The 26510-nt window shown below is 37.0% G+C and overlaps 1 protein-coding gene across 2 annotated transcripts in view; it reads left to right on the top strand.

Moving 5' to 3' along the window:
• The first annotated feature begins 3341 nt into the window (after positions 1-3341).
• Positions 3342-26510, top strand: part of LOC133521200 (nitric oxide synthase-like protein) — a 37077-nt gene continuing 13908 nt past the window's right edge. For both annotated transcript variants that reach the window (XM_061856036.1, XM_061856034.1), the window contains exons 1-5: positions 3342-4012; positions 9403-9539; positions 9783-9945; positions 24436-24527; positions 26033-26174. In XM_061856036.1, coding sequence (XP_061712020.1) covers positions 3554-4012; positions 9403-9539; positions 9783-9945; positions 24436-24527; positions 26033-26174 — 993 coding nt within the window. In that variant the 5' untranslated portion in view covers positions 3342-3553. The remainder of the gene's footprint in view (positions 4013-9402; positions 9540-9782; positions 9946-24435; positions 24528-26032; positions 26175-26510) is intronic.

The following is a 26510-nucleotide window of genomic DNA, read 5'->3' as shown; positions in this document are numbered from 1 at the left end:
GCCAAATTGGATCTGCCCCATAGAAAACAAATCCCGTCAATAAATGTTTCCTTCTACCTTTCCCTAATAAGAGCACGATATTGAATAGGTATGCCCTGAAACAGATCCCCATTATTTTTGTTACACCTTGTATTTAGGGGAATTTAAATTATCCTCTCTAAATCTGAGTGCGCTCAACATCGATTACTAAATAATGACATCAATTAATAAACACAAGTGGCTCTCTGACATGCATGTAGACGTTGACGTGGCAAACTAATCCACAAAAAATGATAAAATAAATTTAATATCAGTCACGAACCACATGACGCTTTACGTCATTAGCTACAGTGCCATCTATGTCCGGATAGCGGCAAAACGCTTTTGTAATTTGACCATCAATGGCGTCGATATACCGAATGCTCTCTGATCTATGCGAGTTCTGTTTTCGAGAATATTATTTTTGTGCACGTGCGAGTTGGCTCTACAAATTGTCTATAAAAATAGAGGTTTCCAATGTGTTTTTACAAGTTCTGCAAAGGTGAGTCGCATATTAATAGCCTATATGGACCCGGGTATGTCCTTAACTTACCCTACATCCAAAAGAGGTATGGGCACTGTGAATGTCATCTCGCTTTGTGTGGCAGTGAGCAAAGCCCTACTCGGGAAGTAACTGGTCTCCACCTTACAGCAAACCGCAGCCAAATAACACTAAGCCCAACTCATATTATATGCTTGTTTGCCACCGAAGTAGTAAATTTCATTCATCACATTTCATCTTTCTATGTCCCTTAATCCGCACATGAAGCATAAGGACCCTTTTCTAATGGAAATCCACAAATAACCCCACTAAAATTGAGATGTCAGCTAATATACATTTTTGGTAGTTGAATTTATCCCTCCATATTTTATATGAAAATGAACAAACACTAAACTATTACTATTGCATGCGCCCATTTAGAGAAAGGCTAATGATAAAGTGTCCAAACACCTAAAAGTATTTAATATTATTAATTCTAAAGCACTAATTTAATAACTTTTATGATGTACCTAAAAATCTTCTAAAAGTACCTGAAAAAATGAATTGTTTATTACTTTTGCCTAAAATATATAAACTTACGAGTTACTTTTACTCACAATGACAAGTACAGTGACGTCTGAAAACATCGATATGAAAAATGTGCCAAAAATATGTATACACTACCTTAATATATGGGCAATAAAGTCGTGTATACATTTTTTGGCACTTTTTTCGTATCGATATTTTCAGACATGACCGTACCATTGATTTTAAAAAGTAGGAATACCAAAAATTTTGCAGTTTTTTATGCATTTCCACATACTACATCCATTTTTTTAGACCAATCGAATACTAACTTTTTTGTATATTACACTGGGGACACGTTTATGTTTTTTTTTAATCACTAGTCCTCGGGAATCTGACCAGAAATTACCCAAAATTTGGTAGTAAAAAAAGTAACTGGTATTTTTTTTCTGATAACTATTACGAGTTCATATATTTTAAACGTGACTGGTTATTGTTATTTTAGTTTAGTTGGTGCGCATCGCCAAAAAACTGTTTTACAGATTGGCGAATTTTAATTTGTTAATTAGTATATCTTTTAGTTTTATTTAATATTAGTTTTATTTTATGGCTTGTTTAGTTTTAATTTTATACCTAGTTGATTTTTACAACCCTTATAAATGAACTAATATATTTATATATATATTTTTTTATTTTAATTTATTTCACAAATTACAATCAAACCACGGGCATTATTAGGTTATGTCACTTTTTTTAGTTTTTCGTAAATAACTCGTAAACGGTGGCCCATAGCAAAAAAAATCCTTATTAATAAATAATTTACAATTTTTTTTTTAATAACAAGGTTTGGTACACTTTTTCACTAGGATCAATATTTAAAAATATATTAAAGCGGAAGCCTCTGGAGTTACAGGCGTTCATAGGCTACGGTGACTGCTCACCACCAGGCGGGCTTTATGCATGTTTGCCACCGATGTAGTATATAAAAAAAAATTAAAATAAATTATATGATAAGTTTTTTTATATATTTTCGTTAATAACTCGTACGGTGGTCAATAGCGAAAAATGTTGTTAAACGTAAATAATTTACACAAAATTGTCAATAAAAAAGGTTGAGTACACTTTTAACAAGGATCAGTATTTAAAGAGGGAAAGGTAATTATAATCAATTGTAAGGTTTCTTTTTTGTTTTTCGTAAATAATTGGTAAAGTATGACCCATAACTAGCAAAACGTTTCCTAGACATAAATAATTTACATAAAATTTCCTATAAGAAACATGTGTAGCACTTTTCGATAGGATCAATTTTTAAAAAGAAATTAAAGCGGGAAATTTCATTATAATCAATACTGAGGTATTTTTACATTTTTATTAGATTTAATTTAGTTGTTATATAAAAAATTCTTTAACGTTAAGATATTATCTAAAAATTGACATCAAAATGATAGCGATAATCAATACTAACCTAACTTTTTAGTTTTTGATAAAGAATTCGTAAACGATGGCCCATAGCAAAAACTTATACATAAATAATATACATCAATATTTCCACAAAAAATATTATGACCACTTTTCTCTAGGATCAATATTTAAAATGGTAAGGTAAACGGTAGCCTATTGCAATATATATATATATATGTTTTTTTATGAATCTGTAACTCTACTTCTTCTTTAAAATTTTAGTTAAATAATGAACATAATATTTTCTACAAAAAAGGTTCTCTACACTTTTTCGCTAGGAACAATATATAATGAGATATAAAAGGGGGAAAGTTCATTCGGAAAATGGCGCCCACGTATGAAAAAAGGCAAATACAACAAAAAATTTAAACCATACAATTCAAAGACGTACCCTAAGGTGCAGGCGGCAGTGGGACCTTGCGGAGCTTATGAAAGCTGCCAATGTAGTAAGGGCCGCAAATGAAGGCGAATCGCCTGACTATGCGCATAGTATGCATAAAGCTATAATCCCATTCTTATTTTATCAATAGTTAGTCTCCCCATAGTAAGTACGATTTTATTACTTTTAACGTGCGATCATTTTAACACAAAAATAAATATCGTAGTTCCTACGAGAAATTCGTGCCCCTTTTGAGTATTAAGCAAGATTCTATCCTGCGAGGTCGTTCGTTCCTTTTACGAGATATGATTTAATTGTATTCCCAAAAATCCTTAAAGCGTAAAGAGGTAATCAAAAAAACCTAGGTGCTTATAGAGGATGGTATGATCTGATATATTTATATATCTATGACGTAGCTTACTCATTAACCAATTTAATGCAATCATAACATACAATCGCCATAATGTGAATCACCACGAGCACGTACCGCTAACACAGAACATCTTTGTTGGTGTGACAATATGCAAACAGACCTGGAAGTCCGCAAGATAACTGAACACTTATAAATACGTCGAATATCAACTATTCGAGCACAGTGTATCCTCGCCCATGCGCCTTGCGTACTGTCCAAACGTTTTTCATTACTAACTATTCTACTACCTTTCCTACTAATACTTTCCTAATTGAAAATGGCACCCGGTGTCATTTCCAATACTGATGTCATCCTTAACAATCCTTTGGAAGAAATTTCTTCTGTCCACGGCGAGACTCTAATCAGTGCTCTGATTGCTCAAAAAGAGCTTTCCCCTGAAAAATGTCCCATAGATCATACCAAGCTGATTATCAATGAAGTGTTTAGTGGCGGTAAAGTTGAAAATGGTGTCAAGGTTAATGGAGACGCGAATGAGGCTGAAATGAATGGGAGTGTTCATATCAGCGGTGAGAAAACCTGCCCCATTGACCACACCGATGGTGATGTATTATTGAAAGAGCAAAACGGCGTGAAGAATGATCTAAATGGAACAGTAGTGACTAAACAGGCAACTAAAATGCCGCCTCGTAAAGTTGTAAAACCGAAAGTGTTGAAGAATTTTGAAACTCACGATTATCTTTACGATCGCCTGTATGACAGTGGTTGCCCTATGGCGGTAAGTAAAAATTTAGTACGAAAAAAAAAATAACTACATTAACTTTGTAAACATTATGTTATTTTAACAAAACTTTTTCTTACATAACAGATTTCATCTGATGGTTCACATTATAATATTCCCCTTAACTTAAAATTCTTGGTTTCTTAAAACATTATTCATCATAGCATTAGAAAAATAAATTAATATTCTAAAGAATTTTTGCAATCATCTTTCACCTTAGTTCAACAACAATTTTTCGGCTGCCAAAAAAGTATCAATTTTATTGTTAAACTTTCTCTTTAATATTTTCGATATAATTTGAAACATTGTGTTTCATTGTTTCTAAGTTTCACTCATTCCTTCAAATATCAAATATAATATTACTACATGTACGTCACTTAAACATTAAAATCCTTATTAACATAAGTTTTGTTAAATTGACTATATTATTTGCCGAACAAAAGCAATAACACTACTAAGTAAAATAAATATTTAAACATATGAAACACATTTAGCTTAGATTTCTAGATACGACAGCATGAGCAGCGTTTGGTTCGAGATAACATAACCAACGACATTATGGAACTCATTTCAACTTTGGCAATTAAAGCGTTTTAAGCTAAATATTAACGTTATCTTAAATATTGCTCATTTACTGTATCCTAAGAAATTGTAGTGTCGACATACGTTTACTTTCAATGAAGGGTAATAAACTGGTAATTATGAACACTGAACTTCCTAAGATGTCTTGTCCTTTTGATCGCATAATCGTTGCGTAGAGTAATTTTGAGAACATTATTTGTACCATATACTTACGTTTATTTGTACCTTGTCCATTTATGTCCATTTAAAGGTCTCAAAACAGACCATACTATTGGCGAGAACAGATTGGCGATAAGGCTTGAATTGAGGATTTTTTTCAGTCTTGCCCGTTATAGGGTTATACCTACCGTTTATACAGTATGTCTCCCATCATTGGGCTTTAAATGCAAGGCTCTATTTTACTTACTAAATCGAGTTACTTTTACTATGGGACCAACCCGGAAATCGCGAACTTTTTTTTGGTTTTTCCATAGAAAACACTGACATCCTGATCAGCTAAAATGTATGAAAATGCCAATTTTTTTATCGTGATTTCGGCGTTGGTACCGAAATAAAACTAGCTTAGTGTAGTGAGTAGAATCGAGCCCTGCATCTAAAGCTCCGTGATGTGAGACACCACGTATGACCGAAGAGAATACATTATTAGCGTTTCCAGTCCCTATTCTCTATGTATATGTTATGAACGTACGTTACACTGATTACATTCAACAAGCATGACGGTGTCTCTGATTTTATTACCCCACCGATTTGTGTGTTCCACACGTCAATGTTTACTCCCATATCCAAATAACGCAGAAACCTATTTTCTATACAAACACAAGATTAAAAGAGCTACAACTATGATGGTTTTTGTACTTAGTATTTAAAAAATAAGTATAGGAAAATATGGTCACGTTTTGGTACCTACAACACAGTCTCACTAATGTAAAACCTTTATTTTATTTTTAATGAAGTCAGTATTATTTACTCTGAGCTCACGATGAATATTTTTTTACTCATCTAGAATCCAGTATCATTAAATATTCTAACAATATACTTAAATATCACTGGAAACTTAAAATCGTTCGTATTGCTCTAATAAAACCAACAACATTTCACACCAATAGATGCGGCGCAACTCCTAACTATTGCATTTGGATTGGAAAGATACATTGCGAAGCCTTAGGCGGTTTCGAACTGAGCGGGAATGAATCTCGAACCAAGTTTGTTGGGTAGGCGTAGGCGATAACGCGATATAGGAAATCGAATGTCGCCGCATGATTTAATGGTTGAATATTTTTTGCTATTTGCGATAGATTTAAATACACTGAAAATGTTCCATGCTATAAGATAACAGGTTGAATTTTGAAAAACAGAAAGCTGCACGCTACTTAGGAAGAAATGAGGAAAATAAATTGGCATTCGCTTGTATTGTCTTATTTGTTTTTATGATTCGTCTAGTGGTCTATTACTTAAGGTTGAAAAATCGTACCGCTTTTTTAGATAACAATACGGTTGCCAAAAATGTAATTAGCAATGTTGAGCAATGTATTGGCTGTTGTATTTATAAATGTTGTTATGTATTTTTCATGTCACTATATGATGTTACTATAATGTTGTATTGACTTGTAAAAGAGCCCTTGAGGCCTACTTGCAGAATAAATTTTTGCATTTTGAATTTTGGATTTTCTCTAGGGGTATCAGTGATTCAAATCCCGATGTTTCGACTTTCACTCGATGGACAGAAATCAGGAACATAGGTCGCACGCAATTTTTTAAAATTTGTAAAAATTTATGCACAATAGCTAAAAATATTAAAATTCCTTGTAAAAATTAGTAATTTTTTTGGGGGAACTCTACGATTACTTATTCTTTTTTTAACTTCGAACTATTTAAAATTTGCTCTTGAATTTTAAATAATTCGAAGTTAAAAAAAGAATAATATATCCGCGGCCTCGAGCTCGCACCATCCGTCTCGCTCACTCTTACGCTCAGTGAAGGTGAGAGAAGAACAAGAACCCACGGGGCCTTAACTGGTTTACACATTTGACTTTATTATTTGCTACCAAAAGACAGTAATTTTCAACGACTTGCTATTTATATTATTTGATGTTTTTCGTTTTATATTAACTTTTTATTTTATTTTAGAACATAAATTATAAATTTCTCTGATTCTATAGCCAAAGTCAAGCTGCTCATCACACTGATATTATATTTTCTTTCCAAAAAAAAAAGAAAATATACACATAAATTCTAAGAACTAATAAATCAACAAACATATTAACATAAATTAAATTAAATGAAACAGAGGAGATGATGTCAAACTTAAATTTACACACATTTAAAAAAATATGTCATTATTCATCCGTCAATAATTTTTCTTCGTTTCATACTAAAACGAAAATTTTCGTTCTTTATATCATTCTCAAACGTTTTCCTAAATACCCATTACCTACATTTTGGCCATCTGTCTTTGCGAAGTTACGATGTTTAACATTTAGCTCACGAAACCATATATTTATTGATAGCGTGTGTAATTCCTCTTACCATAATTGGCTGCACAGTATTGGAGATATTCATCTACAAGTAATATACTCGTAAGTATGTATTTATTTATATAAGAGTGCGTTATATCGTCGCCTAATGGGTCAAGTACAAGCTAATGCTTAGTTTGGGGCTAGGTCGGTCTGTGCAAGATTGTCCCCAAACTAGTGTTGGTTAAGACTCAAATCCTTTGAGTCCTCTGTTTTAAGACTCGACTCAGCTTTTCAGACTCTTATAATTAAGACGAAACTCGAGTTCTTTTCAACTTATTAGAGACCCGAGTCTTTTGTAGAGACTTGAGTCCTTTTCGGAGAACTTGTAATTTTATTACAAATAACTTCGAAATGCGTTGTCTTTATGTAAAATTCATGAATGTACATGACATAAATCATACAATAACGCCTATTTCCTTTACTGTTGTTTAGGTAAAACCTATAAAACTGTTGACTGTCTTTATTCGGAGACTCAAGTCCTTTTGAGTTGCGCTTGAAAAAGACTGAATAAAGGACTTGACTCGAGACTTAAGAAGATTTTTAAGCTCCGAGTCTCGTAAAAACAAGTCGAGTTCTTCAATTTAGACTCAAAAGACTTGAGTTCCTACCAACACTATAATTTATGAAATAGATAATAAATACATGTTTGGGGCCCAAACATGTATCTATTATTTATATAATAAATTACAGTTATTGTTTTTAGTCTAATAATATTGGAAGGTGGTTTTAATTTTGTAAGATTCGGAGGAGGCATATTTAGGTTTACTAAATACGATACAAATAACATACGAAACTTGGAGTAGTCTCTTGCTATGTATCGTATTTGTATTTGTTACAAAACATGACATCCCTCTAGTGTTTTTGTTGGTACAGTCATTGTCTCTAATTGTTCCGTCATTTAGAATTCACTTTACATTGTAGATTAGTATTGACAAGCAAATTAGCTTAAACCGTCAATAATTAAGTAAACTATGATCGTACTTGCAAAAATATACTAACTTTGAAAGCGCGTCCAATTATTTTCTTTCAAGTAAAACACAGTATAATTTATCAGCGTTATTGGTTTACGTCTCTGAACTATAATAAGTAATAGTATTCATGCACTATATTATTTTACCATATAAATGGAACTGCATTTAACATTCGAAATGGAATCTGAATAAAATTGTAATACAAACGCTGAACGCATAGTCAATTCTTGTATAATTTATTATAAGAGTTTTGCTTCGAACAGGTTTCTAAAACTATGAATATGGTAGAGAAACTAAATATTTAGATGCCTTACAGGATTTTTTTTTTTTCGTTTCAGGTTGTGGTTTTATTACATGTTTTAACTGTAACATTTTGATTTTCTAAATATGAAAATAATACGACCCAAAAATCTTAAAAGTTTAAAATAAACAACGTTTTAACTATTGTTTGACTGCTTTTTACGGGAAAGCTACAAAAATAAAAATGTATAATAATATCAGTAACAGGTGAACGATTCCAACAATATCATTCATGAAATTGAATTAAGAACCGAATATGGAACGTAGTCGATGTTCGTTGTGTTTAGTAATTTTTTGAATAGATTTCAATCAGTCGCAATGCGGGTCGGTATGGGTTTCTGTATTTGCCTTACTATCGAAAATTGTTAAGCTTACATACATACACCTGATATTTATAGAAGCTCAATCTTGCTCCGAGTAAAGTATATTTGACGATACCTATTCGCTTTCTCAAAGTCAAAGCTTTGATAAGTGAACTTCCGTGAAAACGACAGACGAGAGCCGGAATATTAGTGAAATATTTCTGTGAGTCTTTAACATTCGTTTCCGTAATGCGTATACGCTGCGGCAAATATTGGTACAGTATCGGTTTGAAAATAATGCGTTCTTTAACCAAATATTAGCGATATTGCATGTGAAAGCCATACATATCCATATTAATGAATGGTTAGTGCATTTATTCAAGACATAAATAAAAAATCAATAATTATTATTCTAGGTGATTTTGTGGTCGTGACTGTCAAATATGTTTAAAGATGGTCATCTGGACAAGGTTTCCTATGGAATCGATATGACAATCGTGAAAAACTATGCACCTGGGCCCCTACTTCGGGGCCTTAAGGTGTACTTTAGATTTTTTTTCGCAAATTTATCCCTTGGCACAAATGGTACTGCATTTTTCCTTCACAGTAAAACTTTGCTCGTGAATTGCGTGCAGGCAGTCTTTTAACACTTATTTGATACAATTTAAACTTGAATATGATGATTATAATTTAATTTAATAATTTTGTTGTTACAGCCAACACTATGCAACGAGAAGTCATGTCTGGGCAGCGTCATGGCCATACCTGGCCGCGGGGATGTGCCAAGAGTACCAGAGGAAGTACTCAACGACGCCAAGGACTTCTTTGGCCAATACTTTGCTTCCATCAGAAGGTAATTTTAAACGACTTGACCCCTCGGCCCATACGTACGGGACATACTTAAACGTATGGGACGTTTCGTCAACTTGACTTGAGTAAGGTGTCCATTAGATTTGTTTTCGCGACTTTGCAGTTAGTCCCATGAAGAAATTTGTTTAGTATGACCATCTTAATACATTTTTTACATTCAGGATATCAAGACAGCCCCAAAATCACCCAATATGAAAATACACTCACAAGTATTTTTTTCATACAGGGCAAACACCCCAGCCCACGAAACGCGTTGGAACGCAGTCCAGGAGGAAGTTGCGAAGACCGGCACCTACCAGCTGACCACCACCGAGTTGGTGTTCGGGTGCAAGCTGGCCTGGAGAAACGCCAGCCGGTGCATAGGCAGGATACAGTGGTCTAAACTGCAGGTTCGTACTTATTCTATAACCCAGTGTACTAGGGGCGTGGGAATGTGGTACAGGTGGTGGTAAAAACCGGCACATTACCAACTGACCACCACCGAATCAGCGTTTGGTTCAAAGCTGACCTGGACAAACACCAGTTGGTGCATAGGCAGAATATAGTAGTCTAAATAGCAAGTATATCATATTAGCTATCTGTATCAGTATACCCAGTCTACAGGCATCTACTATCACTTCAAAGTCACCTGAAAAGCAGATGCGGATAGAGGCTGGTAATTCTGTAGCCGGCTGGAAATGCTGTGTGGAAATGCTTCGAAATCATGAACTGTTAATAGCCATGAAGTTGTTTTCAATTCACGAATACTAATTTTAATTGCCTATTCGTTTAATTTATACAACCGCTTACCGCTCCTATGTGTAAAAATATAAATTTGATGACGCGTGAGTAAGAGTAATAATAAAATTCAATAAAATTGTCATATTACAATTTTGTAAACAATTATATTAATAAAATATAATTACTATTTCTATTTACAAATACTTGCAACAAATAAGTAATTTGTGTTATTTATGAGGAAAACACACGCAAAATATTATAAGTCTAACGATGCACTTAGTCCAATGTCAACATACAGGCATCTGACGGAATATCCTTAATGTAATTAGTTCATTACCTCTTATTATCCTTATTACTATAAAATAATAAGGAATAAATAACACTAATTACAATTATTCATTATAAACATTAATTTCAATATTTTTGTATGTCTTTCTCGTATATAATATGGAATACTAATAGTGTCCGGGATATTTGGGAGGAGCCAATGCCAAGACGTAGAGCTGTTTCGAAATTATTTAAATGAAATGTAAGGAGTACACTGAGTCATAGAAAAATAAGAAAGCTTAGAGTGCTCACTCCATAGGTACATAGGTAAAAACTTATGTATAATTAGTTTTAACCAAGCTGTGAGCGAATTTATTTATGATAAACAGACAGAAGTTTTTGTGGCAAAAACGAGTGCTTGAGTGCTTGAAACATCGATAAGTCAGTCATAGATTAATAATTAAAAAATTAAATTCTACTTGTTGTAATTTACCGGGAAATTTCAAGAATGCAAATCAATTACAAATCCGACCATAATTTCTTTATTACATATATTAAGTATTTAAAAATAATAACGTCAACTGTATAATACAGTATCAAAAAATAAGAAAACTACCAATGGGTGTATCAAAGAAGATATCGAACGTGTTGTGTATTTCGCGGTAGCTATCTTTTTAAATATACAATGTTAAAAATATTTATAACGCTAAGGTAACACTAACATCGATAATAAACATGTCGATATTTGATTTTGTCAATCACTTTATTTTGCCACAAAAACTTCGGTTTGGTGATAAAATGTTAGCCTAGTAAGTGCATAATTATTAAGTTTAAGCGTGTTTAAAGCTTTTCAATGACTCATTTTATCGGACAACAATTCCCGTGCTCACAACCGGATGTCTGCCTAATCAAGCAACTTCCATTTATTTAAGTATTTGCTACAAAGTTTTACGTTGCATAAAACTAGCAATTTAAAAACTAATTTCATCTTTGAGAAAAAAGAAGCCAGCCATGCTAAGTAGAACACTCAAATCAATTTACCTTGTTCTTGGTTAGTGGCTCCTAAGTGGCGAGAGCAAAGCAACTAAATGAATTTGCCGACTGTAATGAGAAAACTCCCATTTCGCACTGCAACGGGGAAAAAACATAAGCAATTAACTAGTAGTTCGTATTTGGGTACCGCTGGATTAGGGAAGGACCTTAGGAAAATGTCCAAAGAAAATGTATCGAAGGGTTTTTTTTTCGTACACTCTCTAAAATTATAATTTCGTATGTTGTAACATAATATTATTTTTGTTTTACCTAGCATAAAGGGTTTCATAACGCCATTTTTAGAAGCTTTTATTTAACTTGCAATGTATGTATCTATGTTGTACGGGTTAAATCTTGCAAATTAAATTAGACCAAAGTCCCGGTTTCAGATGAAGCTGAAAATTTTAATACATATGTTAAGTTGGGTGACATTGCAATATTATGGTACCATCAAGCTGATCTGGACAGAAGATCGCCATATGAACTCTGTGATAAAACAACGCAACCTAATTGTGTTTGGGGTTTTAAGAATTGTCTCGATGAGTATTAGTTGCCTGTGGAAAGAAAAGTACAGTCAGCGATAAAAGCTTGTACAAAAAAATATTTTCTAGTCCAAAACTTATTTATTTACCTGCTAGATTACAGCTAACACTCAACCTAGGTGGCAAAATAAATACAGAATAAAATAAATGTTTCGTAAATTTCTTAAAATAAACGACACCCATATATAACTATTAAATAATTACACATAATGATACAAGGCATTAGAGGTAAATTAAATATAATATATACGTGACTTTCGACTAGTATTACTTCAAAGTGTAATTAAATCAAGGCTGTCTGTTATCTCTGTTTGTCTAATCGAGCAGAGTATTTGTCTAAGAAAATTAATCCTCTATAGTTGCTATAACAAAACGTCTCAAATATTGAATTTAAACGGCTTTACTTATCAATCCACCATGATTTACTTTGTTAAGTGAGCAAGCTTAGTTCAAACCGACAAGAAACAATTCAGACAGTAAATAAAAAAACAATTGTTCAGGACGTTTAATGTTTCAAGGAAATCTAGATGGGCTACGGTAGCCACACCAAAAATGAAACACGAGTTGCCGTAAAAGTATTTATTTTTGTTTACCAAACTTCACTTTATTCTAAATCACAAAGCGTAAATTAGAAGGAAACATTTTTGACCGTTAATGCTTATAATGTTATATCTATTAGCTTCAAAAAGAAACAATATTTAGTGGTATAAATTATGTTTTCACATCATCTAATTGGAAAAGGGCTTTTTCTTCCCTGCTAGGAGGAATCAAAGTGGCACTTTTCTGTTCTAGGACATTATTAATAATAGTAATAATGTAGTCTATCTTAACTTTATATGTGTAGTATATGTATTATATTGTATTTTTAATACTTTTTTCTTTATTTTTATATTTTTGCACCACCCGTTAACTTCGTTCGCCATCTCACTATCTGAAGGTTGTCTGGAAGAGATCGCTGTTTAGCGATAAGTCCGCCTGTTGTTACCTACCAATGTGTATATGTTATCAATTTCTGTATCTGTTTTTTATGTAGTGTGCAATAAAGAATTTTATTATTATTATTATCTCTTTATTTATCTTGTGTCTTAGATTAGGCATTTTATAATATGAATATAAAAGTAAAATACAACAAATCATACAAAAATAATACAAAATACATATAAACACATTATAAAAAACCTAACCTAGGGTGCCGCCAGCAGCGGGGCAGGGCCCAAGCTGCCGGTGGTCAGGGCCGCAGAGAGAGGAACCGCCGGACTATCCGCGCCGTGTCCAAGATCACCGCCTTCTGCATCTGACCCTTGATCCAACCACCTAGCGAGAGTCTCTCAAGGTGTTGGTCGAGACTCTTCGCTATGAGACCATTCGCTGAAACGACTATCGGGACAATGATCGTCGAATCAACATCCCACATGGCGGTTATCTCGTGAGCCAAGTCTAGGTACTTACTGGACTTGTCCTTCTCGGCTTTCACGAGATTCTCATCATGGGGGATGGTGATGTCGACGAGCACGGCCCGGCGTTGCGATCGATCTATTATCACGATGTCAGGCTTATTGGCTACAATAGTCCTGTCAGTGATAATAGATCGATCCCAATAAAGCGTGGCACGACCATTTTCGAGAACTGGCGCAGGTGAGTACTTGTAGTACGGTACTTCGCGGTCCACAAGGCCGTATAGAAGAGCAAGTTGCTGGTGAATAATCCTGGCTACGAGATTATGTCTGTGCAAGTACTCGCCGTTAGCAAGATGAGAACAACCGGAAATTATATGCCTGAGTGACTCTCCGGGACGGCGGCATGCCCGACAAATGTCGACCGTACCGTCCTTCAGGATATATTTCCGATAGTTGTTCGTCATCATCACTTCGTCCGCAATTGCACAGGCAAAACCCTCGGTTTCTCCGAAGAGGTCCCCGAATCGTAACCAGTTCACCGACGCGAGCAGGTCCACGTCGGGTCCCGTGAGGGCCTTGTAGAACCGCCCGTGTAGCACCTTACTCTCCCATGCCGCCTTGCGATCCGCAGTACTTAGTACCACAGGTTTGCGCCAGTTCTCGTTTGCCAAGGAGAGCGGCGTGAGGTTCCTGTCTACTGCCACCACATCACGATGCATCCCACACTCGTTGTTAAGGAAATAATTCCTGAGATTGCACACCTCGCGGTTGTGGAGATCTTTGGCGTTTAGGAAGCCTCGACCTCCACACTTCCGTGGGATGTACAATCTCATAACTGACGAGCGTGGGTGTAGCATACGGTGTGTGGTTAGCAGTAGTCGGACCCTCCGATCCAGGGCGTCCAGCTCGGTCTGAGTCCACCTTAGTATGCCAAAGGAGTATGTGAGCAGGGGCATTACCCAGGCGTTGAAGGCTCGCACTTTGTTGCCTCCTGACAAAAGACTGTTAAGGACTTTTGTGAGCCGACTGAAAAAGCGTTCCTTCACCGACTGTCTAATACCCTCATCCTCAATACCCAACGACTGTGACATACCAAGGTATTTGTAGGTTTCTGATTCAGAGATAGATCTGAAAGCCATTGCCTCAGAAAGTTGTAAATTTGTTGAATTTACAACCTTCCCCCGCTGTACATGCATAACTGCACATTTATCGACACCAAACTCCATGTTGATGGCACTACTGAAGACTTCGGTGGTTTTCAGTAGCTCCAACAAGTCTTGGCTATTTGGTGCAAATAATTTGAGGTCATCCATGTACAGAAGGTGAGAAACGACTTCACCCTCTCTCCGAAGCCGGCAACCTAGTCCCGAATCCTTCAGCAGGGTGCTGAGGGGATTCAGAGCTAGGCAGAACCACAGGGGACTCAGACTATCACCCTGGAATATTCCTCGCTCAATCCTTATAAAATCCTGCGGGCCAGGGTGGTCATCCCCGCCTCCTGGTTGACGAAGGACTGTGGTCCACTGCCTCATACACGCGCTTAGGAAGGCTCTTAAAGCTGTATCAACTTTATACAGCTCTAAGACCCTCCCCAGCCATGAGTGAGGCACCGAATCATAGGCCTTCTTGTAGTCAATCCAAGCGGCCGAGAGGGCCCTCCCGTTCCGCCGGACTTGTTGGCAAATGGTCATGTCTATGAGGAGGAGCTCTTTAGTACCACGGGACCCAACCCTACATCCATTTTGAGCAGTGGCCAAAATGTTATTAGCGACAATATGCGCGTTAATTTTTGCTCTCAAAATGGATGTAAGGAGCTTGTAAAGTGTAGGCAAGCACGTGATGGGTCTGTAGTTCTTCGCTTCCGTGGTACTACCGGACTTGTAGAGCAGGAAAGTTACTCCAGTTGTTAGGGAAGGAGGGAGGGAACCAAGCTCGAGGGCTTGTTGGAACTGCGTTGCCAACCGTGAGTGCGAGCACCGAAACCATTTTAGCCAGAAGTTGTGCAATCCGTCCGGTCCAGGACTTTTCCAGTTCTGGACCGTACGGATGGCACAACTTACATCATCGGGGCTGATGGTGATAGCCCCCATAGGTTCGATATTCTCGCACTCACGTTCGACAACGTTTATCCACTCGCCCTCCGTGTGTTCAACGGGCACCGACCAGATGCTACGCCAGAAATCAGTCATGGCAGTAGCATCCGGCAGCCGCACGTCGGACACATGAGGGTCGGTTTCCTCCCACCTTCTGTATACCTTCCTTTGGTCACTTTGAAAAAGACGATTCTGCTGGAATCGGTCCACACGCTCTCCGTAGCGGCGAATACGGTTTGCCCATGCATAGACTTTCTGCTTTAGAAAGTCGATGCGCTCTGTGACATTGGCCATGTAGTCGCGGGGCCTGATATCCGTCCCCGCGAACGCCTGGTTCACAAAGCGCATTACTCGGGGGCGGTTGTTGCCCCCCCTGAAGCAGGTCAGCTTTGCAATGAGAGTCCTAAACGAGGTGATACGTCGCTCGATCCGCGCTTGCCATGCAGGCACACCTCCGACGGTCCTAGGTGCACGTTCAGCGTCCGGAAACTTGACTCGAGCAACACGGCACGCCGCGATGGCTCCGCAGTACATGATCGAGTGCGTATCATCTAAATCTTTACTAGTCCGTATGTGTGGCTCTAGTAAAGCGTTCAGGGCTCCCACTAGCGCTAGGTTGCGTCTATTCATAGGCAGACGTGGTAATCGTGGCCTAGAGTGAGTTGTGGAGCGATACTGCTTAATTGCCTCATCCAAAGTCCTCCTCAGTTGCTCATTAGCAGGGGTGCTCATGCTCTGACTCGCAAAATCCCCCTCGTCGGTACTGAAATCGACCCGCGGCGCCCCCGGTGCCAGGTCGGGTGCGGGCACCGGATCCGGCGTCGTGGCGGGCAGATCCCGCACAGAGGTGGAGGCCGCGCGAGCAGAGAGAGCCTCCAGGCGAAGCCGGTCAAGTGTCGCGTCGTCCAACCGCTTTAACCGTTGAATGACGCGTACCTGATCCGATAGTCGTTGCTCCGACACGGTGATGGTAGGTTCAAGAGCCTGAAACAGAGGCAGTATTCTTGAACGATACGCAGATAATTGTGTTCCCCCCTCTGTAGCCCCATAATAGGCGCGCATGACATTCTCATTAATGGACGGAGACCATCTCATGCGACGCACTATACCACCGGCAGCGGGAGCCGTGGGCGGGGCAGGATGTCCCGCAGGCCCCAAGCGTGCCGGCAGCGGTGGCCGCCCTCGTCGCGCAGGTGGTCGTGGCGGCGGCGGCGGCGGCCCGCTCTCGTCACTGGACCCGTCTGTGTCAGGCGCCGTTGCAAACTCGTCGCCTGACGACGATGTGGACGAGGAACTGGACGAGGCGGGCGGGGGTGGTGGTCGTGCGTTTTTCGAATCCGCTGCACGTGCTCGACTCCTCGTTATCATTGTTTTATACGTTATTTACCGTATATATATTGTGTTGCGTTATGTCATGCAAATGACACGTCAGTGGCGTGCGTATTAATTTGCGTCCCACATGTTTCAGACACATTTTTTTCATGGTTCCACATAATGCGTAGGTGAATTATCCGCTTGTTGGTAAAATACACAATTGGTTAACAATAAAAACGTATAAAAATATATTTTTAGCAATAAAATTTTAACGAGACGTCTGTCATTGTCAGAGCGGTTTTTTTTTTTATTATTATTATTATTATTATTATTGTATGTCTTTCCCATCACGGAACAATGGTGCTCCGGACCTTTGGGAGGCGTGCGCGGAGCCGAAGCCAACACGTAGAGGCCCTTTTGACACTTTAATGAAATGTAAGGGGTACACCTAGCGGATGCTGCCCTTGCCCGTGTCATGGGACGCACGCAGAGGCAGCACCCGCCAGGGTGTAAGGACTATTTGAGGGTTGATGGAATCTAAAATGAACTGGGCTATTGGGTGAAAGCGATGGACTAAATACTGGGCTATGGGATAAAAAACCGGACGCCTGCCTAATAAAACGGTATTCAATTTTATTTCCGTCAGACGGTGACTCGCCCCCACAAGATGGGCCCCCACAAAAAGCGACATCTAGGATGGCTCAAGGGCAACACCGGTGTGAGCGGCTCAGGGGTGTCGAGAGGTGTACGCCGCTTTCTACCCAGTGGCTGCGAGCAGCCACTGTGCCAACTCGCGTCTTATGCAATTTTTCACTTCCACCCCTGGAGCTTATAGCTCTAACGACTCCACTCTGGCCGGCCGGCTAAGGCAAGCCAGAGGCAGAGAATCCTGTCCCACCCACCCTCCTTGCGGCTAACAGAACTCCCCAGGAGCACTCGGGTACGTGAGGTCGCTACTCCCCAACAGCTCGCCACAAGCTGCCCTGCGTTGACTGATTGCACTGGTAAAACCAGCGGGCGATGGGGTCGTCACATCCCTACGCCTTGTTATTAATTATTATTATTATTATTATTATTTATTATTATTTTTGTTTATTGCATACTTTTTTAGCTTTTTAACTTAAATAATATTTTGACCCAGTGGTTGACTGGTAGAGAATGCCTTAAGGCATTAAGTCCACCATCTGTACTTAATATTTTATGTGCAATAAAGTATAAATAAATAGTTTGGAACATAATAATTTCCTCATAGGTGACATGAGAAACAGTATTGTGTCGCATGGTAGCATAATTATTTTCACCTTGTGCGTTAACACTTGTATCCCTCACTACGCTCGGGATTCTATTTTAGTATCCCTCGCTACGCTCAGAATTCTATTAAAGAATCCATCGCTTCGTTCAGGATTCAATGTACGCCCTCGCTGTTAATATCTCATAAAAAAAAAAATAGTAGCATAATTATTTTCACCTTGTGCGTTAACACTTGTATCCCTCACTACGCTCGGGATTATATTTTAGTATCCCTCGCTACGCTCTGAATTCTATTAAAGAATCCATCGCTTCGTTCAGGATTCAATGTACGCCCTCGCTGTTAATATCTCATTAAAAAAAAAATTAAATTTAAATTTTGCTCCCTTGTGAGACAATCTACTATTTAACAACAGTACTTAAGCAAAAGTTGTTATAACATTACCTTATTTAAGATTTTCAAATTTTTATCACAATCAAACTACTGTGTTTATGAGTTCACTTATTAGGATATCCTTTTCCCTTGTTGTATTTTCAAGGGAACCCTGTAAACAGAACGTAATTAGCAGCTTGCCTGCGAGTAACAATATTATTTTGTGACAAAATAAACTATGATGTTACCGCAATTTCCACCCGGATCTAACACGAGTTTTTTTTGTGTACGAGTTATGAGCACAGCTACTTGCAAGTAGAAATGTTTAGATACAATCATAGTTTTATGAGTTTTACATATCGAAGATAGTGGACTAGCGGCGGTATCATGGTCGCCTTTTTATCACTTGTCATGTCATGCGTCACTTTTGCACTTACGTACTTGTTAGAACATGACAGGCGTGATGACAGATGATAAAACACCGACGATCTTAATTAGCCCTACAGGTTGACAGAGCCATGGTAATAACCATATATATACTCGTATTTGGAATGTCAAAGGCGAAAAATCAATCCAATGTAAAGGTGTGACAATATCTTAGATGACAACTAGATTGAGGATTTATATAACACAGAATCGCTCAGTTAACCACGGACATGCATCGAATATGTGACCGCAGCCGATATTGCTTTGCAAAAATTCATGTCAATAAGCATCTCCTACAATGCTGCTGAACAATTTAATTGATGCGGATAATTATTTTTATTTATCGCTATTTACCTGTGTGGCCTAGTGGGTAGTGACTTAAGTGACTCTACCTGAAGACGATGCCGATGGTCCCGGATTCGTATCCTGGTAAGGGCATTTATTTGTTTGATGAGCACAAATATTTGTTCCTGAGTCATGGCTGTTTTCTATGTATTGAAGTATTTATAAATAATATAATAATTGCTGGGCACAGGCCTCCTCTCATGTGCGAGAGGGCTCGGGCTATAGTCCCCACGCTATCCCAATGCGGATTGGGGACTTCACATACACCTTTGAATTTCTTCGCAGATGTATGCAGGTTTCCTCATGATGTTTCCCTTCACCGAGAAGCTAGTGGTAAATATCAAATGATATTTCGTGTATAAGTATTTATAAATATTTATACCTTATTTATATCGTTGCCTGAGTACCCACAACACAAGCCTTATTATTAAGCTTACTGTGGGACTAACTCAATTTGCGTAATAATGTCCTTTATTATTTATTTATTTATTTTAGTAAAATTTCATCTAAAAGTACCTATGAAAAGTTTATATTTTCCAAATTAGCATCCCAATTGGCTTTTAACAATATTAATTCATCCATTCACTTCCATTCACTCAATCGGCTGTGGTTAAAAGCTTAAATGAGCGTTCCAGGGCTTAGTGTTAAGTCGTCGACATGATAGCGAGCGATTTGTAATTACCGCTCATGATTGCCGCTAATCGGACCGATTTGATGGATTTTGTAGTGCCTATTTCGGCGAGCGAATTAGTGATTAAGCGAAGTAAAAACGCAGCATTGCGTTAATAATCATCTTTTCTTCTTTTTTGTTTATATGGTAAAGCAGATATTACCTTGCTTTCTTTATCATTAGGTACAGATATTTCTTAAGTATTTTTGGTGAAACATGTTGTTTTAAAATGCTCATTTGCCCAGCAGTGGGATAATAATATAATGATTATACCAAGCCTACGTGTAAATACATCATATGTATATCCACTGGGATAATACAAAACAGACACTTAGAAACTAATGTAGTCAGTATTTCCTTTTACATAATTTATTATATATTATTTATTATAACAATACTATGCTAAGTAGCTATGTAATCTTGCGCAAGCGCGGGTAAACAGAATCCGATCACCTAACGGGTGAACTTCGATTAGGGTCCCCTAGAATGCAAGTGAAGACTGAGATTTTTAATATATACATATGTACTTCACAGACCGGCGTATAAATATTTGCGGTAATCGTAGTTGAAACATTGGGACCGTGGTGCCCAAGTGCGCACACAAAATAATTTGGCAGCTCTCAAAAAAAATCATTGTATTCACCGAGGACCGTATGGCTGGCTCGTTCCTTGGCATAGCGATCCAAAACGGGAACGCAGCAAGCCGTTTGTAGGAATCAGACTTGGGTGATCTAGCGTAATAAAAACATTCGACTAAGTCACAGTGTGTTTATTTTTCGAGGTATTAGTTTAAAATTTGTAGGCAGTTTCAATTTTAAGCTAATTTGTGAATAATTATTTAATATAAACCCATTTTAATTTGTAACAAAAATCAGAATAGGCCCCCAAATCCACCGCGTCGTAATAAAATCGTCGTTAATTTAACCAACGTGCACTTGACGTGATGAGCTCGGCGGCGATCAAATATTTACTCACTATTAGCCACTTCACTGAGCTAGAACGATTTAACGTAAGTCGTAAACTACAATCATTTTAATAGATTCAATAGATACATTCATATGAATAAACGTTTTGAAATGATAAAATACTAGAGGGACAAAAAACTGTTATGAAAGATGATTCGGAAGTTAACCCCATACTAATAATATACACAATACAAAAAAGCTGTTTACGAAATACAAAGCTAAAAGGTTTATGAATTATAAGCTTAAATCGACAACAAGAAATTTTCCTTTGACAAGAAATAAGAAAATATATAATCATTAATATTATTAACTGTCATTACACCGTGAACAGGAAGTTTAAGCTCAGGAGCGACCTTCCCTAATTTATTTACTTGTGATAGGTCTGATTGATCAGGCTGCTGCACGGTTTGTTGGACCTATGTGCGTGCAAAGCATAAAAAATACAATTTCGTTTGTTGAAATGGTGTGTTCTTATTCAGGGTTGAATGGATTAGAATCCTACAAACTATTTAACTAGTGATGTTTATTTTGATTAGAATTATATTCAATATCTTTAATGTGTTATTAAAAAAAACGCTTGTACAGTATAACAAGTCCTTCATAATCGTTTATCCTAATCTGTCATTTTGACATTTGTGTTTGTTAGAAAGAGACAAAAATTAACAGATATTTGCTAAGTTTTATGATACTATGGTATATAATTAAGTAGATTAGGCAGAATTGCTAAGAGCTAATATAAGTGCACCACGTTTGCTGAAAATGTTTCGTTGATCAACATTCCATTTAGGGCGAGAAACTCGCGCTATCAATCGCGGGAACCCCAAAGTTGGTTATTTCAGCTGACGTTGCTTTAATTACATCACATATTATTTGTGAATCCGCTACTTATATGTCAAGTAAGAACATAAGTAGGGCACAATAAAGCAATACACAATTATCATAGTTTAGGTTCGTGTAATTCGTTTTAAGGACAATATTTCCTTTAAACGACACTATATCTGTCAAGGATTTTAGTGTTATATATTTGTTATAAACTGAAATAGATATCATACACTAAAGAAAAAAGTGACCAAGTCCACTGGTGGCCGAGGATGGAATTGAACCCGTGTCTTCAGCTTACGTGGCTATTGTCCTAACCATTAGACCGACCGGCCACATTGGTTGCCGTTAATCCAATTATTTATTTATTTGCAAAAATACAGTAACAAAAGGTGTTAGAACTATTCAGGTACAATGTATATTAAATTTTGCTTGCAAGCAAGCGTGCAAATATAATGTCAAACCTAAGCATGAAATAACTAAATTGTAATTAAGACATTAACGTAAATAGTTAGAAAATTATAAAAAAATTAAAACGTCAGTCAGTTGCCATAAAACAATAAAAATTATTCGAAATAATCAGGAGAAAATAAAATTATAATAAATTAGAAAAAATTGCATAGTCGAAAATAATAAATTAAAATAAAAAAAATTTAATGCTATAAAAACATTTGTGAAGCAACCAGTTTGTTGATTTTAGACTAAACTCATTATCTTATAGCAGCTTTAGTGTTCTGGTAAATGGTTAAAAATCTTTATGCACATGTTGTATACGTTTCTTTCGTACATGGCCTTATTAGAAACTGGTTTAAGCATACGAGACAGTTTTTTGACGAGTCTGCATTGGAGTAATCTCGTGTCTCTGTATGAAAAAATATTGGTGGGTTTTTATGAATATACAATTTATTTAAATATACATTGGGAGTATTTGTATTTTTTTTAAATACCAATACACAACTATCATTATGTCTCCTCTTGCAAATAACCCACATGCACTTTTATCTTAACGATTCGTCCCAATTTCTCTGGTGTATGCTATCTTTGAAAGGCTAGGCGCCTTTGACCAACTCTATAGGCGAGCAGTGTATGCTTGCACTTCCTATACCAATCCTTTACTGTATTACGGTATAGCGAGAAAGATGGTGGTTATATATTTGCATAGATTGTACACATATGACTTGCCGAATATCCTACTAGACAATAGTGAACTTTTTATTTGTTATTATTTTTTATTTGTATTACCTAATTAATAATATGTGTTCCATCCTAGATTTAAATTATTTGGGTATTTTCAAAACTAAATAGTCTAAAGCTTAACGAAAAGTACAACTATTCCCGCGACTCTTCCACATGTATTTCAGGTAAATTCGCTAACGGGTTAAAGAGTAAAAGTAAACCAGTCACGTTAAATATTGACACAAGCACAGTTCATTGGAGAGCGTACGTTAGTCTGCTCACGGGAGCACACTCAATTATCCTTTGCCGATTTCTTTGCATTTCCACTTGCAAGTTGAGTAACGATCAAAGTGCTTGTTAAGATTAGCTAGCTTACAGCGCGGCTTACGTGGGCGATGACTCGCGAATGCGACGCGGCGCGGCGTGGCGCGGCTCGGCGGCCCAACGGCATTCGGAGATCGCCCACGTAGGACACTTCCATAGGTATCAAAGGATTTGAATTCACCCGCGCCGCTCCGCACCGCGCCGCGCCGTTTCGCGTTCGCTTAGGTAAGACACTGCCTTAAGGCCCCGTAGAATCGTATTCTTGGAGTATTCCTATCTGTGCCCGCCCCACGTGACCACCGCCATACAAGAGGCGGGCACAGATGGGAATGATTTGTATGTAGCGCCTAGGGAATACACCGTGTTCTTCTCTCACTCTCACTGAGCGTAAGCGTAATATCATGTTTTTAAATTCTAATTTGTTGTTAGTTTAAAAAAAGTAATCGCTGCATGGGTTCCCTCGAAAATAAAATTACGCATTTTTATAGAAGCAGTTTTCATATTTTTAGCTTTTGTGCATAAATTGTTACAAAATTTTAAAGTACGTTCTAGATCTATTTTCCTGATATTTTCTAATGAGTAAAAGTCAAAAAATCAGGATTCAAAATGATGTTCCTAAAAAAACTCTGGTCTCAGAACCTACGGCACGTTAAGAGGAAATTATACCACGCGATCGTCCATAGAAAAAGAGGTTTTCTCACTTCTAAATATTTTCCATTTTCCATGATGTTTTAGTATGTTATTGACACAATAAAAATCTAGATTTAAAAGGTTTCCTTTTTTTTTCAAAATTTGCAATACAATTTTTTTTAAGTGAAGCCTATAATGTTGAATATATTATGCTGAAGCGATCAAATCAAAGTGATTTGTCAAGAATTAGTTAGTGGAAAACGTTTTCTTCCAAAATGGAAGTTTTATAGAAAAAGTACCGTTATTTCGCTAGGATCGCAAATCTATCCTTCCCTCTTCAGAACATTGCGTATTTTTTTTATGTGAATCAAAATAATATAAGTAATATGTAAAATTTAGACACTCATTTTTAGTCACAAATTGTATTTCTGGTCCCATTTTTATATTTGAACAAACAAGGCAAAACATCAATCGCAGTGACTTTACATTATGAATTAAAGAAGTTCATTTTCTAAAGTATTAAAATTTTTCCCAACAGGTTTTCGACTGTCGACAAGTGACAACCACAAGTGGGATGTTTGAAGCGCTGTGCAACCACATCAAATACAGCACCAACAAGGGCAACATTAGGTTCGTTTTCACAAGCTTTTATTTAACTTGCCCTGTTAGTTTAGTGTGAGCCAAATCTTGGAAGCTAAATTTGACCCACTTCCTGATTTCCAATTGAGCTTCAATTTTGCATACCTTCATATGTAAATCGGGTGACAATGCAATATTATGATGACAAGGAGATGATCTGATGATGGAGACAGGAGGTGTCCATGAGAATGGGAACTCAGTGATAAAGCAAGGCAAATTAATTGTGTTTGGGGTTATTAGAATTGTCTCGGTGAGTATTAGGTGGTGGAAAGTATAGTACAGTCAGCGAGATAAGCTTGTTTTTTTTTCAAACACTTATAATTAACTTATTTTACTATAAAACAGGCGTTGTCAATCTTTTAATAAACCATGCTAAACAGTACACATTTCTAATACCTACAAATAACGGTTACTTCTATGAAACCATTTCTTTTCGAAAAACTAAAAATTGCGCAACATCGTTAAAAGCAACGTATTTAAATAGCGAGCCAAAGGTTGTAGTAGGAAAATTAACTCAATATGAATACTTTTCCTTTCCATTTGCTTTGCTTATAAAAAAACACCAGACTTCTATAGACTTGATCTAAGTTTAGGTTATTTTGATTTCACGTTATATGAACTTAGTTTTTGTGCACTATGGGACCTACTGAATTCTCGTCAAAGTGCTAATTAAAATGAATTGACTACCATTTATTATTTTATCATATGGTAAGCACATCACACTTGTTACGTTAGTAACTTGAATGAGCTGCCAGGTTAACTTACCAGGAAAAAACTATTTTATTGTGCCGATGGCTTCGACTTGTTATGACAAGCAGGGTTTCCAGGTTCCACTCATTAAGAAACAAGGAAGTTTAGGTCAGAAAATAAGAACAATGAACGTGTAATCTTCCCCCCTAAATACCTACTACTTACTCATTATTAATGGGGTATTACGAGTACAAATTACAATGCAAGCAAATGCTAAGTACGTTGTTAATATTCAAATCAAAGGTTTCATCATATGATGTACAGTGAGCTGCGAAATTGCATGGAGAAATGATGAATTAATTTATTGATAAAGTCGTCATGCACTTTTACTGCTGATGGTATAGTGTATAAGTATATCTGATCAATTCCCAGTTGAGTATTTTATGAAAATGTCGATAAGATAAATGCAAAGAGAATTTCAGCTCGACCAAAATAAAAGTAAAAACTACACTACGTGTAGATTTAATTAAAATTCAACTGAACAAGCTCGTTTTAGACTTTTCTTTATCTCGATTCACGTATAACTTACGTATTTACTTTTACTCAAAACTAAATCGATTTAACTTTCGTTTATATTACAACACGTACGCTGTTTTGATTTACTTTACGACTGATTTCTCAAAATCATATTATTTGCTATTGAAATTGAACTTTACGTAATACGCCGCAAGGTCGATATATTAACAAATACGAGATATGTGACAGCAATTGTCGTTGAGGTATTCTATACCCGTAGATATTCCCAGGTCCGCCATCACGGTGTTCCCGCAGCGAACGGACGGGCAGCACGACTACAGAATATGGAACAGCCAGCTGATCAGCTACGCGGGCTATAAGCAGCCAGACGGCACCGTGCTGGGCGACCCGATGCACTGCGAATTCACTGAGGTGAGTTTATAGCTGTATAAAAGTATTATGGCTTTGCCTCTCGAGACTAAGGTCGTCGTTTGTGTCTCGGACTTGACTTTTGTAGGAAACTTTTTTACATGTTTAATGCCTTATATTCTCTGAAATATGGGTATTTTATGATGCTAATTAGTTAGAAAGTATCAATATTAATTTTTATTGCAATACCGATTGTTTCTGAGCGTCGATATAAACAATACGAAATATTACAACGCACATTGAATATATGAAATATTTAATTGAATATCTCATGGAAAACTAATTTGTATTACTTATTGAACCCTATTAGGAAATGACAAAAGTACAAAAACAAAATAC

The sequence above is a fragment of the Cydia pomonella genome, chromosome 9 (genome assembly GCF_033807575.1).
Source record: "Cydia pomonella isolate Wapato2018A chromosome 9, ilCydPomo1, whole genome shotgun sequence".
NCBI classification, from domain to species: domain Eukaryota; kingdom Metazoa; phylum Arthropoda; class Insecta; order Lepidoptera; family Tortricidae; genus Cydia; species Cydia pomonella.
Note: the sequence above shows the minus strand (reverse complement) of the source record. Positions and strands in the feature narration are given on the sequence as shown.